At 33.7% G+C, this 25587-nt stretch overlaps 1 protein-coding gene across 5 annotated transcripts; it reads left to right on the top strand.

The window, feature by feature from the left end:
• The first annotated feature begins 339 nt into the window (after nt 1-339).
• On the top strand, nt 340-25113 carry LOC140442781 (neo-calmodulin-like). 5 transcript variants are annotated; one of them, XR_011951140.1, is made up of 5 exons: nt 340-637; nt 7394-7551; nt 8832-9339; nt 9699-9802; nt 24922-25113. XR_011951140.1 is itself a non-coding variant. In XM_072533755.1 (4 exons), exons 2-4 carry the CDS (start codon nt 7507-7509, stop codon nt 25083-25085), a joined length of 336 nt encoding a protein of 111 aa, XP_072389856.1. In that variant the 5' UTR covers nt 344-632; nt 7394-7506; the 3' UTR covers nt 25086-25113. The 5 variants fall into 5 exon arrangements, 3 of the variants coding, with proteins under 3 accessions (XP_072389856.1, XP_072389855.1, XP_072389854.1); XM_072533755.1 differs by lacking the exons at nt 8832-9339; nt 9699-9802 and adding an exon at nt 21167-21293 and having other exon boundaries at nt 344-632; XM_072533754.1 differs by lacking the exons at nt 8832-9339; nt 9699-9802 and adding an exon at nt 21167-21293 and having other exon boundaries at nt 345-637.
• The last annotated feature ends 474 nt before the right edge of the window (nt 25114-25587 follow it).

The raw sequence follows: 25587 nt of genomic DNA, 5'->3' as shown, positions 1-25587 counted from the left end.
GAAGACAAATGACATCTTTGAGTCCTACTCTGTCAAACGCTTTATTTATGTCAACCAGACACAAAAATGCTGGTCTATTTAACTCTAGCCATTTCTCAGTAATTTGCTTTATAACGAATATGACTGTGAAGTCGAGTAGATGAACTACGAATAAAAATAAAGTTTCAAATAGCTGTGTTTTGGAATATACAAAACAACATACGCCTTCTCTGGCCAGGTAGGGTAGACTACTAAACTAAGAAAGAAGAAGAATATAAAATAGGACATATATAAATATCTTAATTTTTTTGACATAATAATAAAGCATAATTAATGAGACAGCTAACTGGATAGTCAAATGCAAGGAGTTATATGAAAATAAAAAAAGACCACAATCCGTTATCGGATAACTGACAAAACGAATCTGACAAAAAGGCTGACAAAAATTTGAAGTGTAATCAAGAAACATAAATTTATTATTTTATGGGGGGAAAATATTCTAAGGACAAAAATGTGATAAGGTTAACGTTTTACAAGCAGGAACTGCAAGAGTTAGAAGAATCGTTTAATTTATTCGATGAAAACAAAGATGGCAAAATATCAATAAAAGAGCTTGCAAATATAATGAAACGAATTGACATGCCAATGTCAAAGTAAGGTACCTCAAGAACTTTTTTTTATTAACATCTAAGATTTTTTACAATCTGTTTCACAATAAAAACAATAAGTAAAATTATTAGTTTTAGCAATGTCAGAGAAATGTAAGGTCCAATAACCAAAGCATCAGAACACAAATTATTGGCTTGTTTACCGGTAGGATGCGCACATACATAGATACGCGAACACGAATACTAAAAGCGGCAAAGATCACAATAGCTGGGCGCTGTTGAAGGCGTAGCTTTCACCAATGTAGGCACTATGAGGAATGATTTGGAATGTCCAAGGGATCATAACCTGTGTTGATATTGTTCAGAAATTCTTTTGCACTCTTCAAATACTGTTAGTACCTGCAGATCTCCATGTAATCCGTCATTCTGGATATACCAACGGGCACTAGCGATTGTTCTTCGAGTTTTACATTGAAATCTTTGTATTTTTATAACATTAGATCCCCAGAGCTGCGAACCACATGACGAAACGGGTTTTATTATTACTTTGTATATTAGTAGCTTGTTATCGATCGATTTGTGTGAATTTTTTCCAAGCATCCAGTAAAGTTCTCTGTATAACATTGTGTTTTCGCCCATATGTGTTTGGTCCATGTTAATCGTTTATACAGATGAATGCCTAGATATTTTACGTAGTCTTTTTGGAGTAAAGAATGTCCATCGAGATTAACTTGTGGACGTATACTTCTTCTCAGAGTAAATGTAACATGTTTAGATTTTTAAAGATTTACTTTAAGTAATTCTCCAGAGTTAATGCCATTCATTAGTTTTGTTTAGATGTAGTTGCAGTATTCCTGATGCTATTGCTGGATTACTATAAGATGTTGGAAGCAAATGTTGCTAGCGTTAAGTTATTGCTTGTTGGTAAGTCAACCGTATATATCAGATACAAGATCAGTCCGAGCACAGTACCCTGAGGTACATCAGATTTGATGTGGTAAAGTTTTGTAAAGACTTTACTATACCTTACTCGATATCTTCTTTCTGTAAGGTACAATTTAAGCAGTTTGAAGTAGGTTTTTCTTTGTACAGAATACTTATACAGAAATCCTGTGTGCCACGCCTTTTCAAAAGCTTGAGAGGCACCTTTTAGAGGCATCTAAAAAGGCTGCAGTACAGTATTGCTTATTTTTGAGACTATTTGTTATTGTTGTGTATAATTTGTGAACTTGTTCTAGTGTAGCATGTTGGTTACGAAATCCGTATTGATGGTACGGTATAAGATATTTTTTTGTCCAATATTGGTTTGATTTTTCTCAACAAAAGTTTTTCAGAAACCTTAGAAATGACTGGGGGTAGACTAATCGGTCGGTATAAGTTGGCATCTTTTGGACCTCAAGAATTAAATAACATAAAAAGAACATAGTTCAAAACTTAAAACTTATTTTTATTAAGCAATTGAAATTGTCTACAAACAAATTTAACAAATATAATGGTTAAAAAGATGTTTATTTATGTCTGTACTATAATATTAGATATGTTTTGTTCCTTAGCTTGTTTTTTTTTGACTTTATTCGCAAGTAAATGAAAATGGTCACAAAAATAAACTCAATTTAGCAAAAAAGACAAATATTTATATTTCTAAACTTATAAAATGACCAATAGTGATGAATAATAAAGAATAGAACAGAAAAGTAAACAAATAACAAAACTATTAAATGGTAACATAGGCTTAATTTTAGTCCGTCAAATTTTTGGCATGATCTTCTGGTCTCACGTAATTTGTTGAAATATTAGAGGGGGGGGGGGTACGAGTTCTTGAACTCCGAGCAGTACTTGAGCTCGTCGTCTAAGTTCTCTTGGCAGAGAAGGTATAGTTGATCTTTATTCAATTTGGGGTTGGATTAGTTCCCATGCTAAGTTGTCAATGAAGTCGCTTCTTGAAACTTTTTTATTTATGTTATTAGATTTATGTATACAGCGGGCATTTATCGCAGATATTTTAAACAGATCATAACATAATGACCATGGCCTACCGATTTGTGTTTTTTACTACAGTGTATTTTTCACACATTTGTTTAACTATCTACACCCACAATATTATGCCTGTAGAAGGTGACGACTTCGGGTTTCGTCTCATCAACCCTTTCCGGGTCAATTGCATTATCATTGTGCCTAGAAGAAATTAATAGGACAGCTATATCTTTTTAGAACAATAGGAAACCTAGGTGAAATTTTTCTGAAAACCAAAAAGTGAAGATCGCTCTTCTCTATTTTCTTAGGTAAGAACTCTGATGGTATTTCGCGTTAATTCTTTTTCATTGGACCGATGTAAGTTAGTTTTTTTTTCTTCCAATAGTTTTTTTGTTAGTGGCACACTCGTAAACCAATTGTCCCCAGTTATGTTGCGTTTTGTTTCTTCTACAGGGTGTACTTACCTCGGAACCATATCGCCAAAAGAATTAGTTAGCTTGTATGGTACTTCGAGGTGTGTTTCAATGGGTTTCGATATTAAATATGTACAAGGAACTAAGTGAGGGTAGCCAGATATGGCGACAATTCCACCGAGCGATTGCCGGTATAAGCAATCCCCCACTTACCTACCAACGGCTTCGGGCGGAAGAGTGGGTAAGTGGTAGGGCACTCTTTTGTCCTGAGACAGAGAAATCTGTCTCGAAGGCGGATGAATCAAGGAATGGTCAACGGCGTAAGGATACAGAAGGCAACGGGAAACCACTGTATTAATGATCTTTAAGATTCCCTAGTATAATCATGATGGCAAATGTCACATCAATCACTCATGTTACTGATCATGGACCTCGGAACCCAAGATCCGGCAGGAGAGGAAAACCACAGACAGACCATAGGGCCTCTCAGGTCGTGAACCAGCGAAATCCCTGTGTAAGTAATGTCAATCACCTTAAGATGTTAAGAATAGCGACGTGGAATGTAAGAAGCCTCTTTGCAGCAGGTAAATTAACTAATGTAGCCCTTGAAATGGAAAACCTTAAAATTGATGTCCTAGGTATAAGTGATGTACAGTGGCCAGGATCAGGAAAATGCACGAATAATAGTGGAACACTTTATTATTCAGGCACCATCAGTTCAACTCATCGTTACGGTGTCGCTGTCTTGGTATCAAAGAAAATCAGTAACTGTGTAACAAGCTTTACTCCCTTCTCTGATAGGCACTACAACTTCAGTCAAATAAACAAATTATAAATATTATACAAGTATATGCTCCTACGGCTGATAAAGATGATGATGAAATTGAAAGTTTCTACTACGATCTGGAACAAATTCTAAAATCAATGAAGAAACATCACACTACAGTAGTAATGGGCGATTTTTAATGCCAAAATTGGACATGGATGTGTGGACGGTTACGTGGGTGACTATGGATTAGGAGAACAAAACGAACGAGGAGACCGTATGGTACAATTTTGTCAAGCGGAGGAGTTAGTAGTTGCTAACACTCTTTTCAAGTTACCTAACAGACGACTGTACACATGGAAATCTCCGAGTGACACCAAAGGTAGAGTAGTCAGAAATCAAATTGACTTTGTCCTTGTTAGACAAAGATTCCGCAACTCTATACTTTCAACCAAAACCTACCCAGGAGCAGATATAGGCTCGGATCACAATCCTGTAGTAGTCACATTAAGAATAAAACTAAAGATCATTCAAAAACACATACAGAAACAAATTGACGTGAAAAGACTGAGTGAACAACATATAAAAGAGAAAACAATAGTGAACATCAAAGAAAATTTACAAAATATAGAGAAACTGAATAGAAATACTGATAACATAGACCAAAAATGGGAGAATATTAAACATGCCGTAATGCTGGCAGGGAGAGAAAATTTAACACCGAAAGAAAGGAAACATAAAGAATGGATGAATGAGGAAATACTACAGTTGATGTGTGAAAGAAGGGTACACAAAACAAATAATCCGATAAGATATAAAGAAACAGATAAACTGATAAAAAAGAAAATAAGAGAAGCTAGAGAAAGATGGCTAAGTGAGCAATGCCAGGAGTTGGAACAACTGGAGCGAAAATATGACTTTTTTAATGTACACAAAAAGATTAAAGAAATGACAGGAAGGAGAAGAACAACACAGACAGGACAGATCAAAGATACAGATGGTTTACTCATAACAGATTTACAACAAAAAATGAATCGATGGACAGAATACATATCACAACTTTTTGATGACAAAGATAGACAAGAAATCTCAAACGAATATACAGATGATACAGGGCCTGATATAATCAGAGAAGAAATAGATTATGCAATCAAACAAGCGAAAAGTGGTAAGGCCCCCGGTCCTGATGAAATTCCCGTAGAACTGCTCAAACTTATGGACGATGAATCTATTAAAATACTCCTAGATCTATTTAACACAATATATAGAACTGGAATAATACCTAGGGAATCGCTCCGTTCGACCTTTATACTACTGCCAAAAAAGGCAAATACAAGATTACATTATTGATTTTGAAAAGGCCTTTAACAAAGTACAACATGAACCACTAAGACAAATTCTAATAAAGAAAAATATAGACAGCCGAGATATTCGAATTATATGCAACCTATATTGGAATCAAACAGCAAATGTGAAGGTTGAGGGTAGGCTAACAGAAAAAAATTCAAATCCGTCGAGGAGTCCGGCAGGGATGCATCTTGTCGCCACTTTTATTTAATCTGTATAGTGAAGGTATTTGTGAACAATCACTCGAGGAAGAAGAACTTGGTCTGATAATAAATGGTGAGACGATCAACAATATAAAGTATGCTGACGATACGGTTCTCCTAACGGGAACGCTAGTAGAACTACAACATCTCGTTCAAAGTCTCAATATATACTGTAACAGTTACGGCTTGAAAATTAATTTGAAAAAAACTAAATTTATGGTAATCACGAAATCAAAGAACATCAGAGCTAATCCTGTAATAGACAATACAACGATTGAGCGTGTGTCCTGTTATAAATATCTAGGTGCTTGGATCACAGACGATACTGATCAAACAAAAGAGATTAGATGTAGAATAGAAATCGCTAGATCAGTCTTTAATAGAATGCGCAAACTCTTTTGCAATCGTGATATCAATATAAAGTTACGAATACGAATGCTGCGGTGTTATGTCTTTTCTACCCTGTTGTATGGAGTAGAGGCTTGGACACTAAAACAGTTGACCACAAAAAACATCGAAGCTTTCGAGATGTGGTGCTATAGGCGCATTCTCAGAATATCATGGATGGACCGCGTCAGTAACACGCAAGTACTCCAAACTTTAGACAAAAGATGCGAAATTCTAAATGAGATAAAAACTAGAAAGATGGAATACTTGGGGCACATTGTGAGAGGTGAAAAGTACGAACTTTTAAGAAATATCATGCAGGGCAAAATTAAGGGCAAAAGAAGTGTGGGAAGAAGAAAAATATCGTGGCTTCGTAATCTACGTGAATGGTTCGGGTGTAGTTCGATTGAACTTTTTAGGCGCGCTGCTAACAAAGTCGCAGTGGCCATGATGATTTCCAATCTCCGCTAGGAGTGGCACGAGAAGAAGAAGAAGAAGAATAAGGTCTTTGCATCCACTAATGCGAACATCTTGATTCCATATCCGGCAGGCTTAGCAGATATATATTGTTTAAAGCTTCAGCGGCCCCTAAAAATAAATAGCTGTTAGTCTACAGTCAAGAATTTACTTGCACTGAAATTTTTTTGGAAATTAGCTACAAATATTTCAAAGACCAAATATTACAAATATTTCCCTTATTTGTTCTAGTTTATCTATTACCTTTAGTTCTAGTTTATTATCCGATATTACCAAATCTGAAGCAGCTTACTAAAAATCTATAAATGCCAATAAATACGCGAATTCCCCTATCATCCTTTAATATTGCATCTCTATCTCTTTGGAACCTATTTTTGACTTTTTCAATATATCTATTTGTCGAAATAGTTATTATTTCACCTTTGGAACCAGAAAAGTGCTTTATAATATTATGAGAACGGATACGTGTTGATAAATTCCGTATTGTTTTTTTTTCTCATTTGGTCGTTTTAAATGTAGCCAAGTAATAAATATAGTGCAGTTTTCTTAGTCCAATAAAGTCTCTAGGTCTGACATATTTTCATCTTCTTCTGATGAAACCTCTTTCACAGCCCTTTCTTTGCCACTCGACAACTCTTCATACCATATCTTTTAATCTTCTTGATTTGTACCGCTTTGAACTCTTCATCTTTTTGGAATTAGGTTCAGACATATTATCTGTTCAGCTGAAATATAAAATAAAAATCAACGAATTACTAAACACACATACATACACATTCAAACTCTCCCCACATACACTCATGCCCTCTTTTTAAACATGCAAACATACCCATCCACTCTCATGTCCTTATGCCCAAAATTTTATATATTATCTCAAAATAAACCACTGTTAAGACCACAGACAACGGTCTGCTTCGTATGGAGTTGGTAAACCCTGCAAAAAATTTTCTCCAAATTCCTGATTTGCTTCCTTATTTACTACTCACTGGTCATTTTTTCTTTTATTTGTCACCCAACCTGCTTTGGAGAACTTTGACAGTAAATCAATAACATCCTATGAGTAACATTAATTTGGATGTCAAAAAAAATTCATCAATAAAAATCATTTCAACCCTATGTTGAAGCGAGTAAAATATTTTCAATGTTTTTTATTCTTTAAGATATTACTGAATATCTAAACTAATGTTAAATCGTATATAGCGTATACTTGTAACCTTTGTATCTCTTTATTTTTATTAGAAAAGATCTTCAGATTATGTTTGATGAAGTGGATCTTGACCAGAATGGTATGATCGATTTTGGAGAGTTTCTAATAATGATGAAAAAATACGAAATACATATCGCTAAAGAAGATGAAATGCGGCGCATGTTTAACATGTTTGATGTCAGAGGTCAAGGTTTGTGTAGTTGTTTAATTTATTTGTAAATAATACTCTAACGGTAACAATATTCTATTTCTATTTATTAGTAAAATTGATTCCAAAAATCTATTTATCTGACATAGGCAAGATGAAAAGCTTGAGTTCGTTCGGAAAAATATTCCCATGATATTGTTCTAAATGATTACTTTCCTGAAATACCTCAAAATAAGGTTCAAGAGGTCGATTTGTTAAATTTTTTTTAAACAATTTTTTTAAAAAAAATTGTAGCAATAAACTTTTTGGCCCAGATAATTTTTCTTAGATTTTTGAATCATTATGATAAACAATATGAAAAATAAATATGTATATAAAATATTTCCTGTCACCTCAGCCAGTTGGTCTGTGTCGTTTTAACTGACAAGAATCACGTGTTCAAGTCGAGCAAAGAAACATTTAAATTTGGAACAATGTAAAACTATATATTGATGTCACAGCTACAATTTTAGTGTTAGCTTCAATTACAAAAGAAGGCACTGAGGATGAATGATCTGATCTAGATCGAAAACGTCACGTTATAACCCTGTATAAATTTTGACGACACTTTTTAAAAAAGTTTTAATTATATGTTTGATACCTAAATAAACATGTAAAGTGTTTTACTTCTGTATAAGTTTTTTAAACGATCCTATACAGCCAACTACTGGGATTTTTCCAATAATTTTTTTTAAATATTATTTTTTTTAAATCGTCAAGTGCCTAAAGTCAAGTTTAAACCTTCTTCAATACATCCCGATGAAAATTATGTGCTTATTTTATTTCAAAACATTCTTTTTTAACTATTAATGAAGCGCGTGTGGCAAAGCGGGCTCTTATTTGTTCAATGAGCATTCAAATTAGCAAGAATTTGTGAGATAGATCGTGCTTCTCTCTCTTATACACGCCGCATCTCTGCGCCCGACTTGTCATAAGTGCTTTATAATTTATAAAACATTAAAAAACAATGTTCTAAAATTAAATAAGCGCAAAATACCGATCAGCAAATGATAGAACAAGGTTTGAACCGTAAATTTTGGTCCTGGGTGAATTTAAAAATAATATTTTTACCTGTGTTTTGTAGCATGATCTTTTCCCTTTAAGTATGGAATATTTAAATATATGAAAAAATAAAAGAATTTATTTGATACGCCCCTGGCTGGTATCCATCAACGATCTGAAGTTTGTTTACTTAAGGACCGCTGGCTAATACGTCACAGAGACCTGACTTGTTTATCTAAGTGTAGTGATATGTAGTTTTAAACGCATTTTAATTTCAATAGGTTCTCAACAAAGGCAGAAATCCAGATTGACTGCGAAGTAAAAACTAGTATGGGGAGATACAGATAAGTTTTGACAACCGAGGTTAGTGTGCAGTCGAGTATAGTGTGGCGGTAGAAGTGAAAAGAATAATTTGGGGTATGAACGGGAAAACATGGTTTTGGCAGAAAGTTTTTAAAATCAGAAAATTTTCGTTTAATTCCATGAGTTTTGGTTAGAAGGAGGTGATTTAATCCCAAAATGCTATTTGGTAGTCTTTATAAAATGACATAATCACCGGTGTGTTGCTGTATTCCGCGCCAAGGGATTTTGATAACAGCGTTTCTGGGGCTAAGTGAGCCTACATGGTTTTATGAAAAATGGGCAGCCGACTTTAACCCATATTGTTGTCATCCAGGATAACCGGAAGCCCAGTTATGGTATTTGTCCAGTTTTCATTTTGTGTCTCCCATTGGTCGGATCTGATAGTTTGAAGTTTGTGTGGAACAATGTTTTTTAGTTAAATGTAAGGTAACAAACTTTTTTAATAACTTAAAAAGAAACATTCAGCCAGTGGTATCAGCTAATTGTCATATTTTAGTTTCGTTTAAATAAAATTAACTTTTGATAAATAATTAATAATTCAGAAAGTTTGTAAGTTTATTTCGACATATGACAGTTAGTATATCGTTTCTGTCATTTGATATATAAACATAGTTTTAATTCTGTTTTGTTAGAAGGTCCAATTCAATGTAGGGTTTGTTGATCAATTTAGATATTTTTATTTTCTAATAACACTTTGTGTGAAATAAAAATAAATATGTAATGTGTCTTTTTAAACCATAAGTTTAAAATTTTTTTTAAAGATATTCATCATTAAATTTTTTTAGAAAAGAAAAACCTTTTTTCTAAGTACCAAGAGGATTCTTTTAAACGGCTTTCTATTTTAAATAGTTTAAGAATCTTCTCATGTAGTGTTGCCCAGGGGATATCTGTACGTATCATTTAATTTCTTTTTTGTGGTTAGTCCTCCCCAAATAAAAGAATCCTTATCCACGACTCAGCTCTCCAACCAAAACACGAGTAGCCACCCGCAAACGTTTCAATTTATTTGCTTACTCTATCCTCAAGCTCAGTAATTGTTTAGTCCCCCCTTTTAACCCCCTATAAGGAAATTACAAATTGTTCCACTTTTTGAGCCTTGTAAATAGTAATTTTTGATTTTTTCAATTTTTGAATTCTTTATAACCCGAAAACGATCAAGTTTATAAAAAAATACAAGAGACCTATATATTTTGTTTGGAATGATCCAAAAAATAAAAAAAAATTGTACACGCTGAAAAAATTTATTGACACAATTTGTTTAACCTTCGGAGTACCAAGATTATTTGACTTACTTAGATTACCATGATGGGTCAAGCGTGACCCATTCTCATTTTATTTATAAGGATGTTTTAAATAGTCAGTATTGTTATACAGTATCTTTAATTTAACAAAAAACAAAGAAACAAAATAATTATAATACTAAATTTTTGTATTTAAATTTTTAAGATGGTTCACCATCCTGGTCTTTTTGGCAAGAGTTGCATTTAATTTTGACAATATGTACTTCTTCGCGTTTTGAATGAGTATTACAAATAAATCTTTTACACATGTCACACCGTTTTGAATATTTATTGTCACTACCCCTACAAGAATAACAACGACCTCGTTTTGTTGCAGATTGCGGCACTTCTATTTGCTTTTTTACACTAACACCGGTGGTCTCTATTGCAGCGATTACGGATTTATGGTATCCGGTGGGTTCTTCTTGTATTGCTTCCGCTCTTCGTTTTATATTGGGTGAGGTTAATTGTTTTCCAAGCTCCTCCAGAAATAGTTTTCTGCGATGTTTTATATTTACTTGGTTATTCCATTCAGGATTTTTCGTATTCCATAGAACGAAAGCATTGTAGCACGCAATATCCAAAAAGTTGAAAAATATACGTAAGGGCCATCTTCTTGTTGCTCTTTTACATGTGTACTCTCGAATCAATTTATCTAAAATATCGACTCCACTTTTGGTTTTGTTGTAATCCAAAATAATCCTTGGTTTAAACTTTTGGTTTTCATCAGAAATTTCATGTTCATTGTGTAAGGTCGATAACAATACAACTAACTTGTTAGGCTTGGTTACATATAAAACTAAGGTAATGTTTTTAGGGAACAAAAATTTTGAAGAATACAGTGAGCGATCTGTCATTTCAAGCAATGATTTGGGTAAACTCTTCCTATTTTTTCTGATAGTATCCAAAAGAGTTAAATTTTTGGATAAGAGTTCTTCAGATAAAGCAATGTCGGTAAAAAAATTATCAGTTGTAATATTTCGACCAGACCTATACCAATGTTCTGCAAGTGTTTTGACAACTCTTGGGCCTTGGTTACGTTCACATTGATCACCAATCTTTCCAGTATATATCTCAAAGTTACAGCAATAAAAATTTTCAGCGTCACATAGGGTCCAAGCCTTTATACCATATTTCTTCGGTTTACTTGGTATATAAATCCGAAATGGACAACGTCCCCTAAAATCAATAAGCTGCTCGTCGATAGTACCAAAAGCAGATGGTTCATATGATTCCCTACAATTTTGGGCAAATAGATCAGCGATTTCTCGAATAGGAGCTAATTTATCTCGTTTTCTTCTTTCTGCTGTCGTATCCAAATTATCAAAGCGAATATACTTCAAAATACTTAAAAATCTATTCCGGCTTAGAGATGCTTTATAAATAGGACGCGTAAATGCATTATTTGTATTGGACCATAAATTCTGCACTTTCTCATGGGACTCTCTGAACCTTCCACATAATATAAGTATACCAAAGAAAGCACGCAGTTCGACTAGATCAACTTCAATCCAATCCTTCATGTTTTCCTCGTTCTTACTGTTATACGCAGCTATGAACTCAATAGCTCTCTTATTGGTATACTCGAGAATCATTGACATAATACTATCAGAAAAAAATAAATTAAAGGCATCCATGCATGTCTCAATATTTTGACTTTTCTTAGTTAGACCTACGTTTTTCTGTAATAAATTACATGCCAATGTCTTGCCCTTTTTTGGAGCTAAATAACGCCATGTTCGTCCTTCGCACAAAACATCAGATACGTTAGATCTTTCACTATCTATATTTTCAGAAGTTGTCGCTAAAACTTCCTCGTTCTCGAGTTCAGTAATTGATAAATTACCTTCATGTGCTTCTGGCTCACAACCGTCATTATCACTCACTTCACTATTGCTTTCATCAAGCTCTGCAAGGCCATCTTCTTCACTATCTGATAGGAGTAAGGCATACAACTCAGCTTCACCCAAAGGTTTATTCTTTTTCCACATTTTGATATAATACTGCACACTTCAAGATCGATGCTTGATTTAAATTTATAAACAAACGTGAAATACCGCTTTACACCAAAGTTGGACCTCTCGTCTCGGACTTTCTTGTAGAATATGCCTAGTAAACACTACATTTACTTCCAAGGTTAACTTCTATCGACTAATATTTCTACAAACATAATCATTTGGCCTTGAATACGTTCACTGGTAAACAGAGATGGCTGCGTTTTACGTGTACCTATAAACATATTGAAAAATCCTTCGAAATCCCAAGAACGGGTCAGGTCTGACCCGGCATCATAGATTTTACGTAGAGGAAAAACTGTAATTTGCATGTTCACGAATGATACACGAAAAAATAGATTGAAACAGATAAGGAGCACTTACGATCAATAGGATTTGTAAAAAAATTATTTCAGGAAATATTAAGAAATAAGTGAATTTCGGGTCACGCTTGACCCAGTCTTGGTACTCCGAAGGTTAAAAAAACCTTTTGAACCTTAGTTTGCGGTATCTTATATAAGTTATTATGACAAACATGTTTTTTGAATGAATGCGAGTTTTTTGCCTTGTCTGTTATGGTCAACTAATTAATGATTAACTTGTAAAACACATTTGAACAGTTTTATTTGTATATTTATTATATTTGTAGTTGAAGTATTTAGAGAATTCTGACAACATGACTCACGTTCTCGATATGTATGTGTTCCTGACTGCCGTTATAATGGACATAATAATAAAATGTAAATATTAATATGATAATTTTAAGCATCATTTAATTTCAATTAGAGTCTGACGACTCTTGATATACACATACAATATGCACAAAAAAGTTAAATATACTATAGGCTTAAATAAGCCTAGAAGTGAAGGTTGTTTCTCAGATGCTTTCGGTAGAGTCTGGCATAAAGAACTTATTTACAAAATGAGAGACTCTGATTAATTTGGAACAATGACAAGACTAATCTCTTCGTACTAGAGCAACCGGAGCTTTAGAGTTCGAATAGGACAAGTTCTGTCCGAACCTGGAACCCTGGAGGCGTGAGTGCTAAAGGAAGCGGTCCTGTCAACTCTGGTGTACACAATATACACCGCCGACGTTTCAAGAATATTAGGAACTTTATTAAGCCTTTATACCGATAACAGAGTAATAGGTCAAATACCAAAATGCAGATATAGCAACCTGTAAACAGCGTTAAATAACATAAAGGATGGAGTAGTAAATGGAAAATCGCCTTAAACTCAGAAAAAACGAAAGCGGTGCTATTAAAAAGATGAAAAAATCAGAGGAACAACCCCATTCAGTGGAAAAACGAAGCAAATACCTGAGAGTCATTATACATAAAGGTATAACCTTCAAAAAACACTTAGATGCCACACTACCAAAAACCTACATGGCAAAAACATCAATAAGAGGACTCGCAGGTAGAAAAACCAGACTAAGAACTAAAACAAAAATAAGGCTAATAAACTGTATTATTCTACAAATACTAACATATGCATCTCTTTCATTTGGACACATCTGTAATACAACAAAGCATAGAATACAAGCGACACATAACAGCAGCCTAAGAGAAGTAGTGAACGTACCCTACGTAGCAGAACGATTTTTACTCAGGAAAATGAAACAAGTTATGGTGACCGGAATAATGAAGGAAAAAGCCAGGATAAAATTCCCTGAACGGAATATTCATCCAAGTTCCATACTGCGAGAGACAATGAGATATGACGTCTTCCACCGATGGAAGCACAAACGTGCGAACCGACAAATAGTGGAATAAGATAAAAATAAATCCCGGTGTGAAAAATAAATAAATAAATATACAAGACTGAAAATAAAATAAATAAGAAATAAAGGATGCTAATTCGTAACTCTAACAACGTGGAAAAATGCAACACTGAGTAGGACCCAGTTAAAACGATTTTTATATGTCTTAAAGACTTTTTATTTCAAGATATCCTACAAAAAAATCACAAAAAACGGCTTTAGCCACCAAAAGAATAAAAAAAATACTAACAAAAACCAGGGCAAACCAACAAAAAGGCTTTAGCTCCAAGTCAGTGAACTGGGTCTAGCCCAAGCAAACAGTTTTAGTTACGCGGACAAATCACTAAAGGATTAGAGTATTAAGTTAAAGTTCTTTGACCCAGGACTACTACGTGAAGAGTATTTGACGGATAGCGTACACCTATTACGCATCAGAGTGCTATAGGGAAAAAAGAAATGGTGTGGATCATTGAAGCGCGGTAGAGTGATTCCTCTTTTACACGAATTAAAACCACTTGCTTAAAGGAATTGTTACACTCGAACGTATTTCTAAGGAATAAACAAGTCTCATAGGCTGAGTTGAATCAAATTGCTAAATTGGTTGCTGTTTGGCAGATAACCAAGACAAACCACTATTAAGTGTGAAAAAGAAACTATACACTTGGAAGAAGTATGTAGAAATAACTTTTGCAAATAAAAGGCAGAATACCACTGAGGATAGAGAATGCCAAACAGGACTCCTGATTACCATCAAATAAGGTAACATTAGCTATTAAAAAAGCTAAAGATGGTAAAGCTCTAGGGCCTGACAAAATTTGGGACAAATTACTAAAACTTATGGATTAACAGAAGACAAAATGGAAAACATAGCAGAATATATTAAAAATGTGCGAAGAACAAGTGTCGTGAACACAATTTGGACTCCGCGATGTCTTAGGCATCTGAGAGGCTTTAGTCGTTATACAAGTGCTTCCGCAGGGCTGCAGATATGTCAAAGCAGCATGCTTAGATGATAGAGACTTAATAATCATATATAGTTTATATTACAACCTAACTGCCAACATTAAAGTAGACGAACAGTTAACAGAGGCAATCTCCACAGATAGAGAAGTGAGACGTAGGTACATTCTGTCCCTAAACATATCTTCGAGCAATCACTGGGTAAATTACAGGCGCAGTAGTTTCTGTAGATAGCTTACTAGAGCTTACTTGAGACTTGATCTCAATACTAAAAAAAAACAATGTACACGTTAGTCAGTAAGAGCAAAATATTTAATACATAGCTTTTGTACGTACGAACAACCAATGGACCAGGTAAAAAGCTGCACATACCTTGATGTTAATATAAACAGCCAACGAGAACACTCTACTGAAATAAAACAACGTATAGGAAAATCAAGATCAACGTTCGTAAAGATGAAGTCTTTGTTCTTAAGTCACGATTTACAATTTACTGCCACAGTCTCTATCATTAGATGGTATGTATTTTCTACGTTATTGTATAAAGTAGAGGACTGGACACTTTTTGAAGTTTCTTTAAGAAAGTATAGTATATAAGAAAGGCTTCGAATAGTTGTGTTACGGACGTATCTTAAGAATTTCATAGATACATCTCAATGTATATAACACAATCAAAAAGAACAAATTTGAATATATTGGCCATATTGTGAGGAATGTACAGAGATATGGCTTGTTGCAACTCATTCTTCAGGGTTAGATATGGAAAGAGAAGACTAAGGAGCAGAAGAACAATATCCTGGCTTCAAAACCTGAAAAAGTAGTTTAATACGTCTATAATCGGACTCACAAGGAAACTAAGTTCCTGTATACTATATATCATAAAAAATTTACTTAAAAATCCTTAATAAAAGGTATACGAGGTGTTTTTTAAGTAAGTACTGTTTTGGAATTAAAAAAAGACGTGCAAAGATATGGCAATAGTTTTATTTTTACATGAAAGCCTGTACCTTAATCTACTTTTCTACATAATTTCCGTGACTATTGAGGCACTTGTCATAACGTGGCACCAGTTTTTGAATATCCTCCTGATAAAATTCTGCCGCCTGACTTGTTAACCACTGCATCACAAATGTTTTGACTTCGTTATCGTCTTGAAGGCGCTGACCGCCCAGGTGTTTCTTCAAGTGCTGGAACAAATGATAGTCGCTGGGCGCCAAATCAGGGCTGTATGGAGGATGATCTAGAGTTTCCCATTTAAATGATTTGATGAGATCTTTGGTCTGATTAGCCACATGTGGACGGGCATTGTCATGCAGCGAAACGATACCCTTGCCTCGTCTTTTGTTCTGGATTGCACGACGCAGATTTTTCAATGTCTCACAATAAGACGCTGCATTGATTGTCTCATTACGAGGCAGAAACTCCACTAGCAGTACTTCTTTTCTGTCCCAAAAAACTGTACACATGATTTTCCGGGCAGAAATTGTTTGCTTAAACTTCACTCTTTTGGGTGATGATGAATGTCGCCATTCCATGGATTGTTGTTTCGATTCTGGTGTGACGTAGGTCACCCACGTTTCGTCACCAGTAACAATTTGGTCTTAAAAATCTTCACCTTCACTGTGGTACCGCTCAAGGAAAGTCAATGCACTACCTAAACGTTGGGTTTTGTGAAAATCCGTCAACATTTTTGGTACCCAACGTGAACACAATTTCCGATAATTCAAGTTCTCGGTAACAATGCGATACAAAACACTACGAGAATACTAAGGAAAGCAGTCGGACAATGATGAAATTGTAAAGCGTCTGTTTTCTCTCACCTTTTCGTCCACTTTCTGCACCAAATTTTCATTAACGACCGAAGGACGCCCACTCTGTTCTTCATCATGCACATTTGTGCGGCTATCTTTAAATGCTTTTACCCATTTCCTTACCATTCCATTACTCATAATGTTTTGTCTGTAAACGTCAACGATCTCACGATGAATATCGATCGGTTTTATGCCTCTAGCACTAAGAAATCGTATAACAGCCCGTACTTCACAATCAGCGTGACTCACGATTATTGGAGGCATCTTAAAGGCTGGAGTAAACAAGTATACAATGAATAATCAGACTGTAATGGCGTCAGTGCGTAGACAAGAGATGTAGGTAACCAGCGCTCATGCGCGGAACGCCGACCGTAGCGCTGCGGCGGCAGAATCGCAAAACGGTACTTACTTAAAAAACATGCCTCGTATAATTAAAACTCCCTATCACGCTACATCACAGAACGTTTTCGGAAATAATATTCCAATGTTATCAATGCGATGCCATATTCAATTCCTGTTGTAACTTAAACATCCTACTATATAAGATCAAATAATGTAACTTTAATTCAATTTAACAACATTTAACGGGATTTTCCCCAAGTATTTAGTGGCTCAAAACATGAAAATCTAGATACACTGATGATGGAATATTAACTCCAAAAACGTTCTGTGATGTAGCCCGATAGGGTGTTTTAATTATATACCTTCTATAAAGGATTTTTAAATAATCTTTTTATAATCGGACTATTTTGAATAGCTGCAAGCAAAGTTAGGATAGCCATGCTGTTGGCAATACGAAAAGGATAGTCACTATAAGAATAATAAGAAGACTCTTGATTTGAATGATCATACAAATAAAACGACTTTAAATATCTATTGGGCCAGTTCTCAGCACTCCAAACATCCATGTTCTTTACCCTATAATGCGCGATTTTTTGTATTGTAATAAAAAAAATATTTTTAATTGCATTAAGGTATAAAGTTATGCCTAAAAATAGTAAAAAAATCTAGCTTTTAAAAAAACATTAATTTTTTGAAAAATCTTGTTGTATCATATAATATACATAGCGGAAATTTTTACAAAACAAATTTTAATAGATTATTGATAAGTATAATATCTTATAATAAATAAATATCTAAATTGAATGGAATTTATGAAAACAATTATTATTTTTGTTCAGGCAAAGATATAGTCCACATTATGAACATTGAATATACGAAAAAGAAGTACAATTTGGCATCTTGCATCTCTGTCTTGTGTTTTTGTACAATGACCAGTGTGAGTGACCATCAAGCCTTACGTCTCTTGGAGGAACATACGTTGTTGTTGCTGACCTTTTCTTTTTTTTGCTATTTCTTTTTCAAGATCTGATGGCCTTTCTCTCTTCAGTAAACAAATACTTCCAACGTTGCATAAGCAATATGTCACTTCAGCCCGAAATTCGGCAAGTTTCATACATTTCTCTACCTTCTTTTCTCTGGAATATCGACGGTAAAGAAGCCACGAATTTACAAGCGTCATATCAAGAAGATAATAGAATAACCTCATATACCACTTTTTTATTTAATTTTGATTTTGTAGCGACAAATCAGGCTATCCATTAGGTCCACCGATCCCATATGTTTGTTATATTGCTGAACTAACTTAGGGCATTCAATGTTGATTTTTTGCTTTCTTTTTCTACCAAACCTTTCAACATTTCCTTTTGACAATTCTCCAGCATATGTTGACAACAAACAAACAGTTTTTTTGTCTCTCCAGGCCACTGACAATATTTCCAAGCTTTCAAAGTCACACACATACTCAACTGAAGTCCCACGATCCATTTTTTTTGCTTCATCTTCTAATGGTAACTCATAGTTTGGAATACGGTTTCGTCTAACAGTGCCTAGGGAATATATACCTTTGTTAGCAAAATAATGGAGTAGAGGCAATGAAGTATAATAATAATTCTGATTTTCCGGGATAATCCTAGATAATCTGACAACTACATTGGCACTTGCTCCTAGGTTTGGTTCATTTATCCAACGATTCCTTCTATCGTTTTCTGTACCAGTGTATATTTCAAAATTGTAAGAATATCCACTAACACTGCATAAAATGAAAAGTTTGTATCCGCACTTGTGGGGTTTAGCAGGCATGTATTGTTTAATATAGTGCCTTCCTTTTGTGGCGCACATTTGCTCATCTACTGAAAGCTTTTGTTCCAATGGTATACTTTGGAATTTGTTATTTAAATGATCGACAAGAGACCGTAATTTATGAAGACGATCTTGATCCTCATCATTTTGATCCCAACTCGTATTGTCGTTGAAATATATACATTTCCTGATAAATTTAAATCTTTTCTCACTCATTACGTTTTTTACTTGCGGATAGCCTAGGGAATTGGACTAATAACTTTGACAATTAGGCATGTGAACAAGGGACATATAGATGCAAATTCCTAGGTATTGATTTATATCTACGGTGGTCAGTCCAGCAGGTTTACTCGAATTCTTTTGATTAACATATGGATTGGACTCTGATACAATTTTTTCGATCAACTCATTGTCAAAAAAGTACTTGAAAAAAGCTTAGGGTGTTGACAAATCTATTAAAGCATTAGAAATGTTGACATATCCTCTAAAAGTCTGCGCAAATTCATCAATTGATAGGTTTTTTTTCTTTCACAATGCATTTTTGATTCGAGTAGTGATTGGTTCAACCTCCACATCAACATCGACGATAGTTGACTCCTCAATAGGTTCTATTTGTTGGTCTGAAAACTCTGTGACAGTAACCCCATCTTCAAACTCTACTGGTAAGCTTTGAATATCAATATTGTCATCAGGATGATGACGGGATTTAAGTTGTTCTTATCTCTAAAACATTCTCCAGAGTCGCTATTGTCCAAATCGTCATCACTGTTCCAAAAAATTGCTTCCAACTCCTCTAATTCACGCTCCGACAAAGCTCTTTTACTATCCATAATGACTTTGTAAAAACGCAATGTATCAGATCTGATACAACCGTAAAAAGAGGCGAATTTTGAAGAAATTACTTGTAAAAATATAAATTGGTTTGATCTATATTTATATTACCACAAAGTTCATACAGCCAAAATAAAAGAATTACGAAAAAACGAATAAAAAACAACCACAATCTGAAGAGCTATAACACGTGCTCAATGCGAATAGACACTTGAAAAACAACTAACTAAATTTACGTGCAAACTAAAACGATTGCGGAATATGCAACCTTATTTTATAGTACGTAAGGACGTATCAGATTTTCAGAACTCACTTCAGACTCAAGAAAGTTTTTTAGTCATAGTGCCCTACACGTATTGAGGAGCTAATGTAGCCATACATCGTTTCAGGACAATACACACTAGGGATTTTCAACTGTTACTTACTGCTAAGCTCAAAAAAAAACTCAAAAAGGAAAATAGCTCACAATGGAATGCACCAGGGTCTTCCATCTCTGAATGAAGATAATTTTAAACTGCTCTAAGTTTTATTTGAAACGGACTACCCGTATTTCAATAAATAAACGTTCAATAAAAAAAAGCAAAGTTTTATATGTATATAAAGAGAAAAAAAAAATATTTAGTTAATGCTTGTCACATCTATTCATCATTAAATATTAAGAATAAAAAATTATCAATAGTATCAAAGTACTGTCCAAATTCAATATAACTTAAGTTTATTAAATATTGTATAAGTAATTAAGTCTAGTTTTGTAGTTGACAATAACTACTTTTTTAAAATGGAATGGGGAAATACCTGTGTACTGCGCAAATATTACTCAATCTCAAATTAAGGGTCCTCAAATGACCAGGAATTTAAACTTTGTTAAAATCTAAAAAGAAATCCTGTTGCACCGAACAATATTGTGGGTCGAGATTTGGAAAATAAAAAATAAGATTAATAAATAGTATAATTCTTCCTATACTAACATATGCATCTCTCGCATGGAGACGCATATGCAATACATCAAAAAAGAAAATACAAGCGGCACATAACAACAGCCTAAGAGAAGCAGTCAACGTACCGAGATACGTAGCAGAAAGAGTCCTCTTTAGAGAACTACAACAAATCAGAGTGACCGACACAATGAAAGAAAAAGCTAGGATAAAGTTCGCGGAGATAGAGAACCACCCCAGCCACATATTGCGAGAGATATTGAGGTACGACGCTTTCCACAGATGGAAGCACAAAAGACCCAAACAACAAATAGTAGAATAAAATCATAATACTAGGGAGAAAATCAACAATCACACCAGAGAGAAAACCAAACACCAGAGAGAAAACACTTCAAAAAACAACAACAACGCACAATGAAGATAGTTCGTAGCTCATAACCCTCGTGAACAATCGCAACGTACAGCGTGGACCCAGTAAATTTTATGTAGATAATTTATTATATTAATATGCACTAATTCTGATTTTATGTTTCAGGCATCCTACAGAAAAAATCCAAAAAACAACAAAAAACGGCTTCGGCCACCAAAAAAATCAAAAAAACTACTAACAAAAACCGGCGCAAGCCACAAAAAAATATTAACAAAAACCACTAAAAACTCAGGTATGTAGGGCCCAACCCCTTGAGCACCAAGTCGCCGAACTGAGCCTAGCTCAGAGCGGAGACTTGAGGCCCAAGTAAGCAATTTTAGTTCTCGAAAAAGCCACATTAAGATAACAGGAATATAGCGACAATGCGCTGTCCTGAGTTTTGAATTCGGTTAGGAAACCATGTTGGGGTTTTATTACCCAGGATCTCCACATGAAGAGCATTGGAGCGCGATGAAGTGACTCCTGTTTTTACTCGAGTTAATACACCTCGCTTCAATGAATTGTTACACCCGAACGTAATTCTTAGGGGTGAAAATTTCTCACAGGCTGGGTTTAATTAAATTGCTTGCTTGCTTGCTTTGGCAAATAACCAGTCGAAATTAAGAACATTATTGGCGGCAAATATTGATCGATTACTAGCTGAAATTACAACTATAACTAGCAGCTTAGATTTGTCAAGTTTCCAGTCGTAATTAATACCCTGTAAGTAGTAACAATAAGATACCTTATGGGCAAAAATCGAGAAATACAAAAATAAAAAAGAGGTAATATATAAGACAATTATAAACTTTTGTATTCAATTTAAAATAAGAGGTATCTCGACAAACACAGGTGGTGGACAAACAGTGACGGTCGTGGTTGCATCTTTAGAGGCAGACAGAAAAATGATGCAAACTTGGCTTGTATTAGTGCAGTCATTGAAGCATTATTTCTCCAAATTTTTTTACTGTGAACCGAATTGCATACAATTTTGGAAATAGGTTCATCTTACCCTTAACTTTAAAAGTGAAAATGATTTGAACTCCGCAACCAACCTGGGGGTGGTTGCCACTCCTTCTCGAAGGTGAATTTTTTTTTCAAAATATCCTCGGATATCGATATATAGCCTAATTTTAAGCAAAAAATTATCTATACAGTTTTTCTAAAAATCCAATACCTTTCAAGTTATTGGCAATTGAAAATTCGCAATTTTTTCACGTTTTTCACGTTTTTTTTTGCAAATATCTCCAAAAATATACGTTTTATCGAAAATTTTATAAAAAACGAAATTGTAGCAGGTAAAAAAATAAACAATTTGGTTTATAAAGTATTCTAAGTGCAATATTAAGCTAAATATTAAAGATCGAAGCCGTTTTTTATTTTGTCTGAAATTTAATCGATGTGGCCAATGTCATCTAGCGGCGAGCAGATTCAATGCATTTTAGGCATTCTAATAAAATATTGTTTTGTAGCGCTTGAAATAAGCTTTAAAATGAGCACTATTAGAAATCGTTTCCACGTAAAATAAGTGACCTGTATTGCAAATAAGAGAAGCATCTAATGTTTTTTCTTTTAAATCAATGGGTTTCATAAGTGCCATTTCCACCAAAATTAAAATTAATCGTATTCCGCCTAAAATTAACTTTATTATGAAGAGTTTGATAGATTGTATCAGTTTGGGTGCTTCAGGACACATATTTTTCAAAAAAGTCACGATTAAAAAAAAATTCAAATTTTTAAAAAAATCACCTTTTTTTCATAATATTTCAAAAATGACGACAGATACGTATAAAAGTGCACGGATAAAAAATGTAGGTATCTTTTTGACAAACAATTTTGATTTCTGTTTTTTTCTGTCAACCAAAAATTGACGGAGATATTATTGTTTAAAGAGCGCGAGGCAGCGCAATCACAGCCTCTCTTAAGCTCTTTAACCATTCACCGTTTTAGAAAAAGGTTTTTTACTATATAATGCAATAAAGGATGTTGTAGCCCTCTTAATTACCATTACAATGGTTTTTTATAAATTCTATCATATCTATCTATCATATTTTTTTTCTACTTAGTAACTGAAAATTTCGGAGTGTGAATATTTGGAGCAATGTGAAAGTACGCAGTATAATAGAGACCCAAAACTATTGTAATGTGTATATGTGACAGCGACTCCGACATTGAGTCATGAAAAATATTATATTTTAATAATAATAGTACAATTTTATATAATTTGTAAATATTTTATTCAATAAATGGCAATTTTTTACTCTAAATTAAATTATTTTTATATATTATATGTAATCATATAATTTACTGTTTTAATTTAGGAGCAGTTTTAAGGGTAGAAAAGCTTAATATTATTATAATCATTTTCGAGAGTATGGAATAATATTTAAATCCTTTTCATTTCATCAAAAAAAAAATTTAAAATTTTTATCAAGGGGTAGTTTCCAAGGGTTGAAAAGAGCAGAGGTGCAAAATTTCGGGCCAATGCCTTTTAAATGCAATCATTTTTTTCGAATCCTGAGAAAACTGACTTAAATCTTGAGGATCCTAAGGAATTTAAGGATCCTGAGATCCTTAAAAAACTAATAAGTATGTTTAAAAAATTTTAACGCAGAATGGAAGATTACATTATCGCCGAGGGCCGAAAGTCCCTTAGAATAAAAAAAAAGTTTTTTTGAATGAGATATTTAAAATTAAAAGTCACACTAAATTTTCTCTTTTTTTTCACCCCTTTAACTTATTAAAATAAACATTATGGAAGTTTTCAGGGACTTTCGGCCCTTAGTAATAACTAATAATGTATTCTTTCATTCTGCGTTTAAATTTTTCAAAAATACTTATTAGTTTTTTAAGGATTCGAAAAACATGAATGCATTTAAAAAGCATTGGCCCGAAATTTTGCGCCTACGCTCTTAAGAATTTGATAATTATTATAGAGAACATAAAATATTACTTACTCTATACTTACATCTTTTTATGTCATACCAAAGTATTTTTATGTGATTTTTTTAATTTAGGGGTTGTTTGTAAGGGTTGTAAGATTTTCAGTGGGTTGAAAATGATTTTAATATGAGGTAATTGTGTTAGAAAACACTTTACAATTTCACCACTTACTATTAGACATGTTTTCTAGCGATAAAATGGCTCAATGTCAATTTTTCCATTAGGGGGTTATTCACACCCCTTAAAAATAATAGACGGAGTTCAGATGATTTTCACTTTTGAAGTTAAGGGTAAGATGAGCCTAATACCAAAATTTCATGCAAATCGGTTCACAGTAAAAAAATTCGGAGGTAAGACCGTATTTTTCGCTTCAATGACTGCACTATATACTTAGAAAAAAAAATTTTTTAATAATTTTTAGGATTATATTCGATAAAGGTTAAATTCAGACTGGGGTGGTCGAAAGATAGTGGTACTCATCGTGACATCTTGAAGATTATTATTTAGAATATGTCAAAGGAAATATCTAGAGCTAACGGAATTTTTTTATTATTGTAAAAATATGTAAAGTGGTTATTAAAAAGGATTGTGAGAAACGACCACACAGAAATAATTGGGATGTCTCACAAAATTGGAAAAGTATTTGGAAAAACATGAAAGCGTTTACTGATTAAATTTGACCAGAAATTTAAGGTCTACGAAACAAATATAAGAATTTTCGATTAATATTCACAGTATGTTCTTTTCCTACTTTTTGGCCATTTTTTCTCGCACTTCATTCATAAAGTATAGTACGTAAAGTTTATTTTACACTCGTTTGAATTAATAAACTGGCTCAGTCGTTGCCATAAGTTTATTAGACACTTCACTATTACACCTATATAATAGTATATTTTTTAAAATAAAGGCTTTTGTTTAAAAAGTAATTAAAATTTTAGGTCAAATAACTGCAGCGGATCTTAAGGTGGCCCTAAGCAAGATAGGAGAACCTGCAACTGATGCTGAAGTTGAGGGAATGATGCTCGAAGCTGGAGTTGAAAAGGATGAATATATTACTTTTTCTCATTTTAAAGAATTATGCAAAAGGCTTTCCTTAATCTAATAATAGCTAAATTTAAAATAAAACATTAAATTTAAAAACTTGTCTCAATAGAGATTTTAATTCACTGTTTTGTTTTTAAGAAATAAAAAAAACTTACAGAAATAGAAATTAACAAATCACCAGGAAGAGGTTGTTATACAATCAAAGTGATTAAAAGTAGTAAGAAAGTTACAAGAGAAGTTCTGCATATCTTAATAAACAATACAGTTATTTACAAACAACATTGTTGCAATAAAGCAATCACGCTATTATTGTTTAGAAAAGAAGAAAAAGGGGAACTAAAAGACTATAGACCGATCATGTTACTTTCTGTTACGAATAAACTACTAACTAAAATAATAACCAACAGACTAACTGTTAGCTAATTTGATATCTACCAAACCAAGGATGAAGCTGGGTACTGTACAAGTGTTCACCTATTTGAAGTAGAGACTATTGTAGTAACTTTGCCCTTCCCATGCGACGGGGATCTAAACAATTATTGTCATCTACAGTCAGTCAT

Source organism: Diabrotica undecimpunctata, chromosome 6 (genome assembly GCF_040954645.1).
Source record: "Diabrotica undecimpunctata isolate CICGRU chromosome 6, icDiaUnde3, whole genome shotgun sequence".
In the NCBI taxonomy this organism is placed as follows: Eukaryota; Metazoa; Arthropoda; class Insecta; order Coleoptera; family Chrysomelidae; genus Diabrotica; species Diabrotica undecimpunctata.
This window is presented reverse-complemented; position numbering and strand designations above follow the sequence as displayed.

Excerpts from the sequence above, each read along its gene's own strand:
- LOC140442781 (XM_072533753.1), top strand. The coding sequence starts at position 463 with ATGGGGGGAAAATATTCTAAGGACAAAAATGTGATAAGGTTAACGTTT. Across the intron at positions 633-7,393 it reads ATTGACATGCCAATGTCAAA|AAAAGATCTTCAGATTATGT; the intron begins GTAAGGTACCTC and ends TATTTTTATTAG. Across the intron at positions 7,552-24,921 it reads GTTTGATGTCAGAGGTCAAG|GTCAAATAACTGCAGCGGAT; the intron begins GTTTGTGTAGTT and ends TTAAAATTTTAG.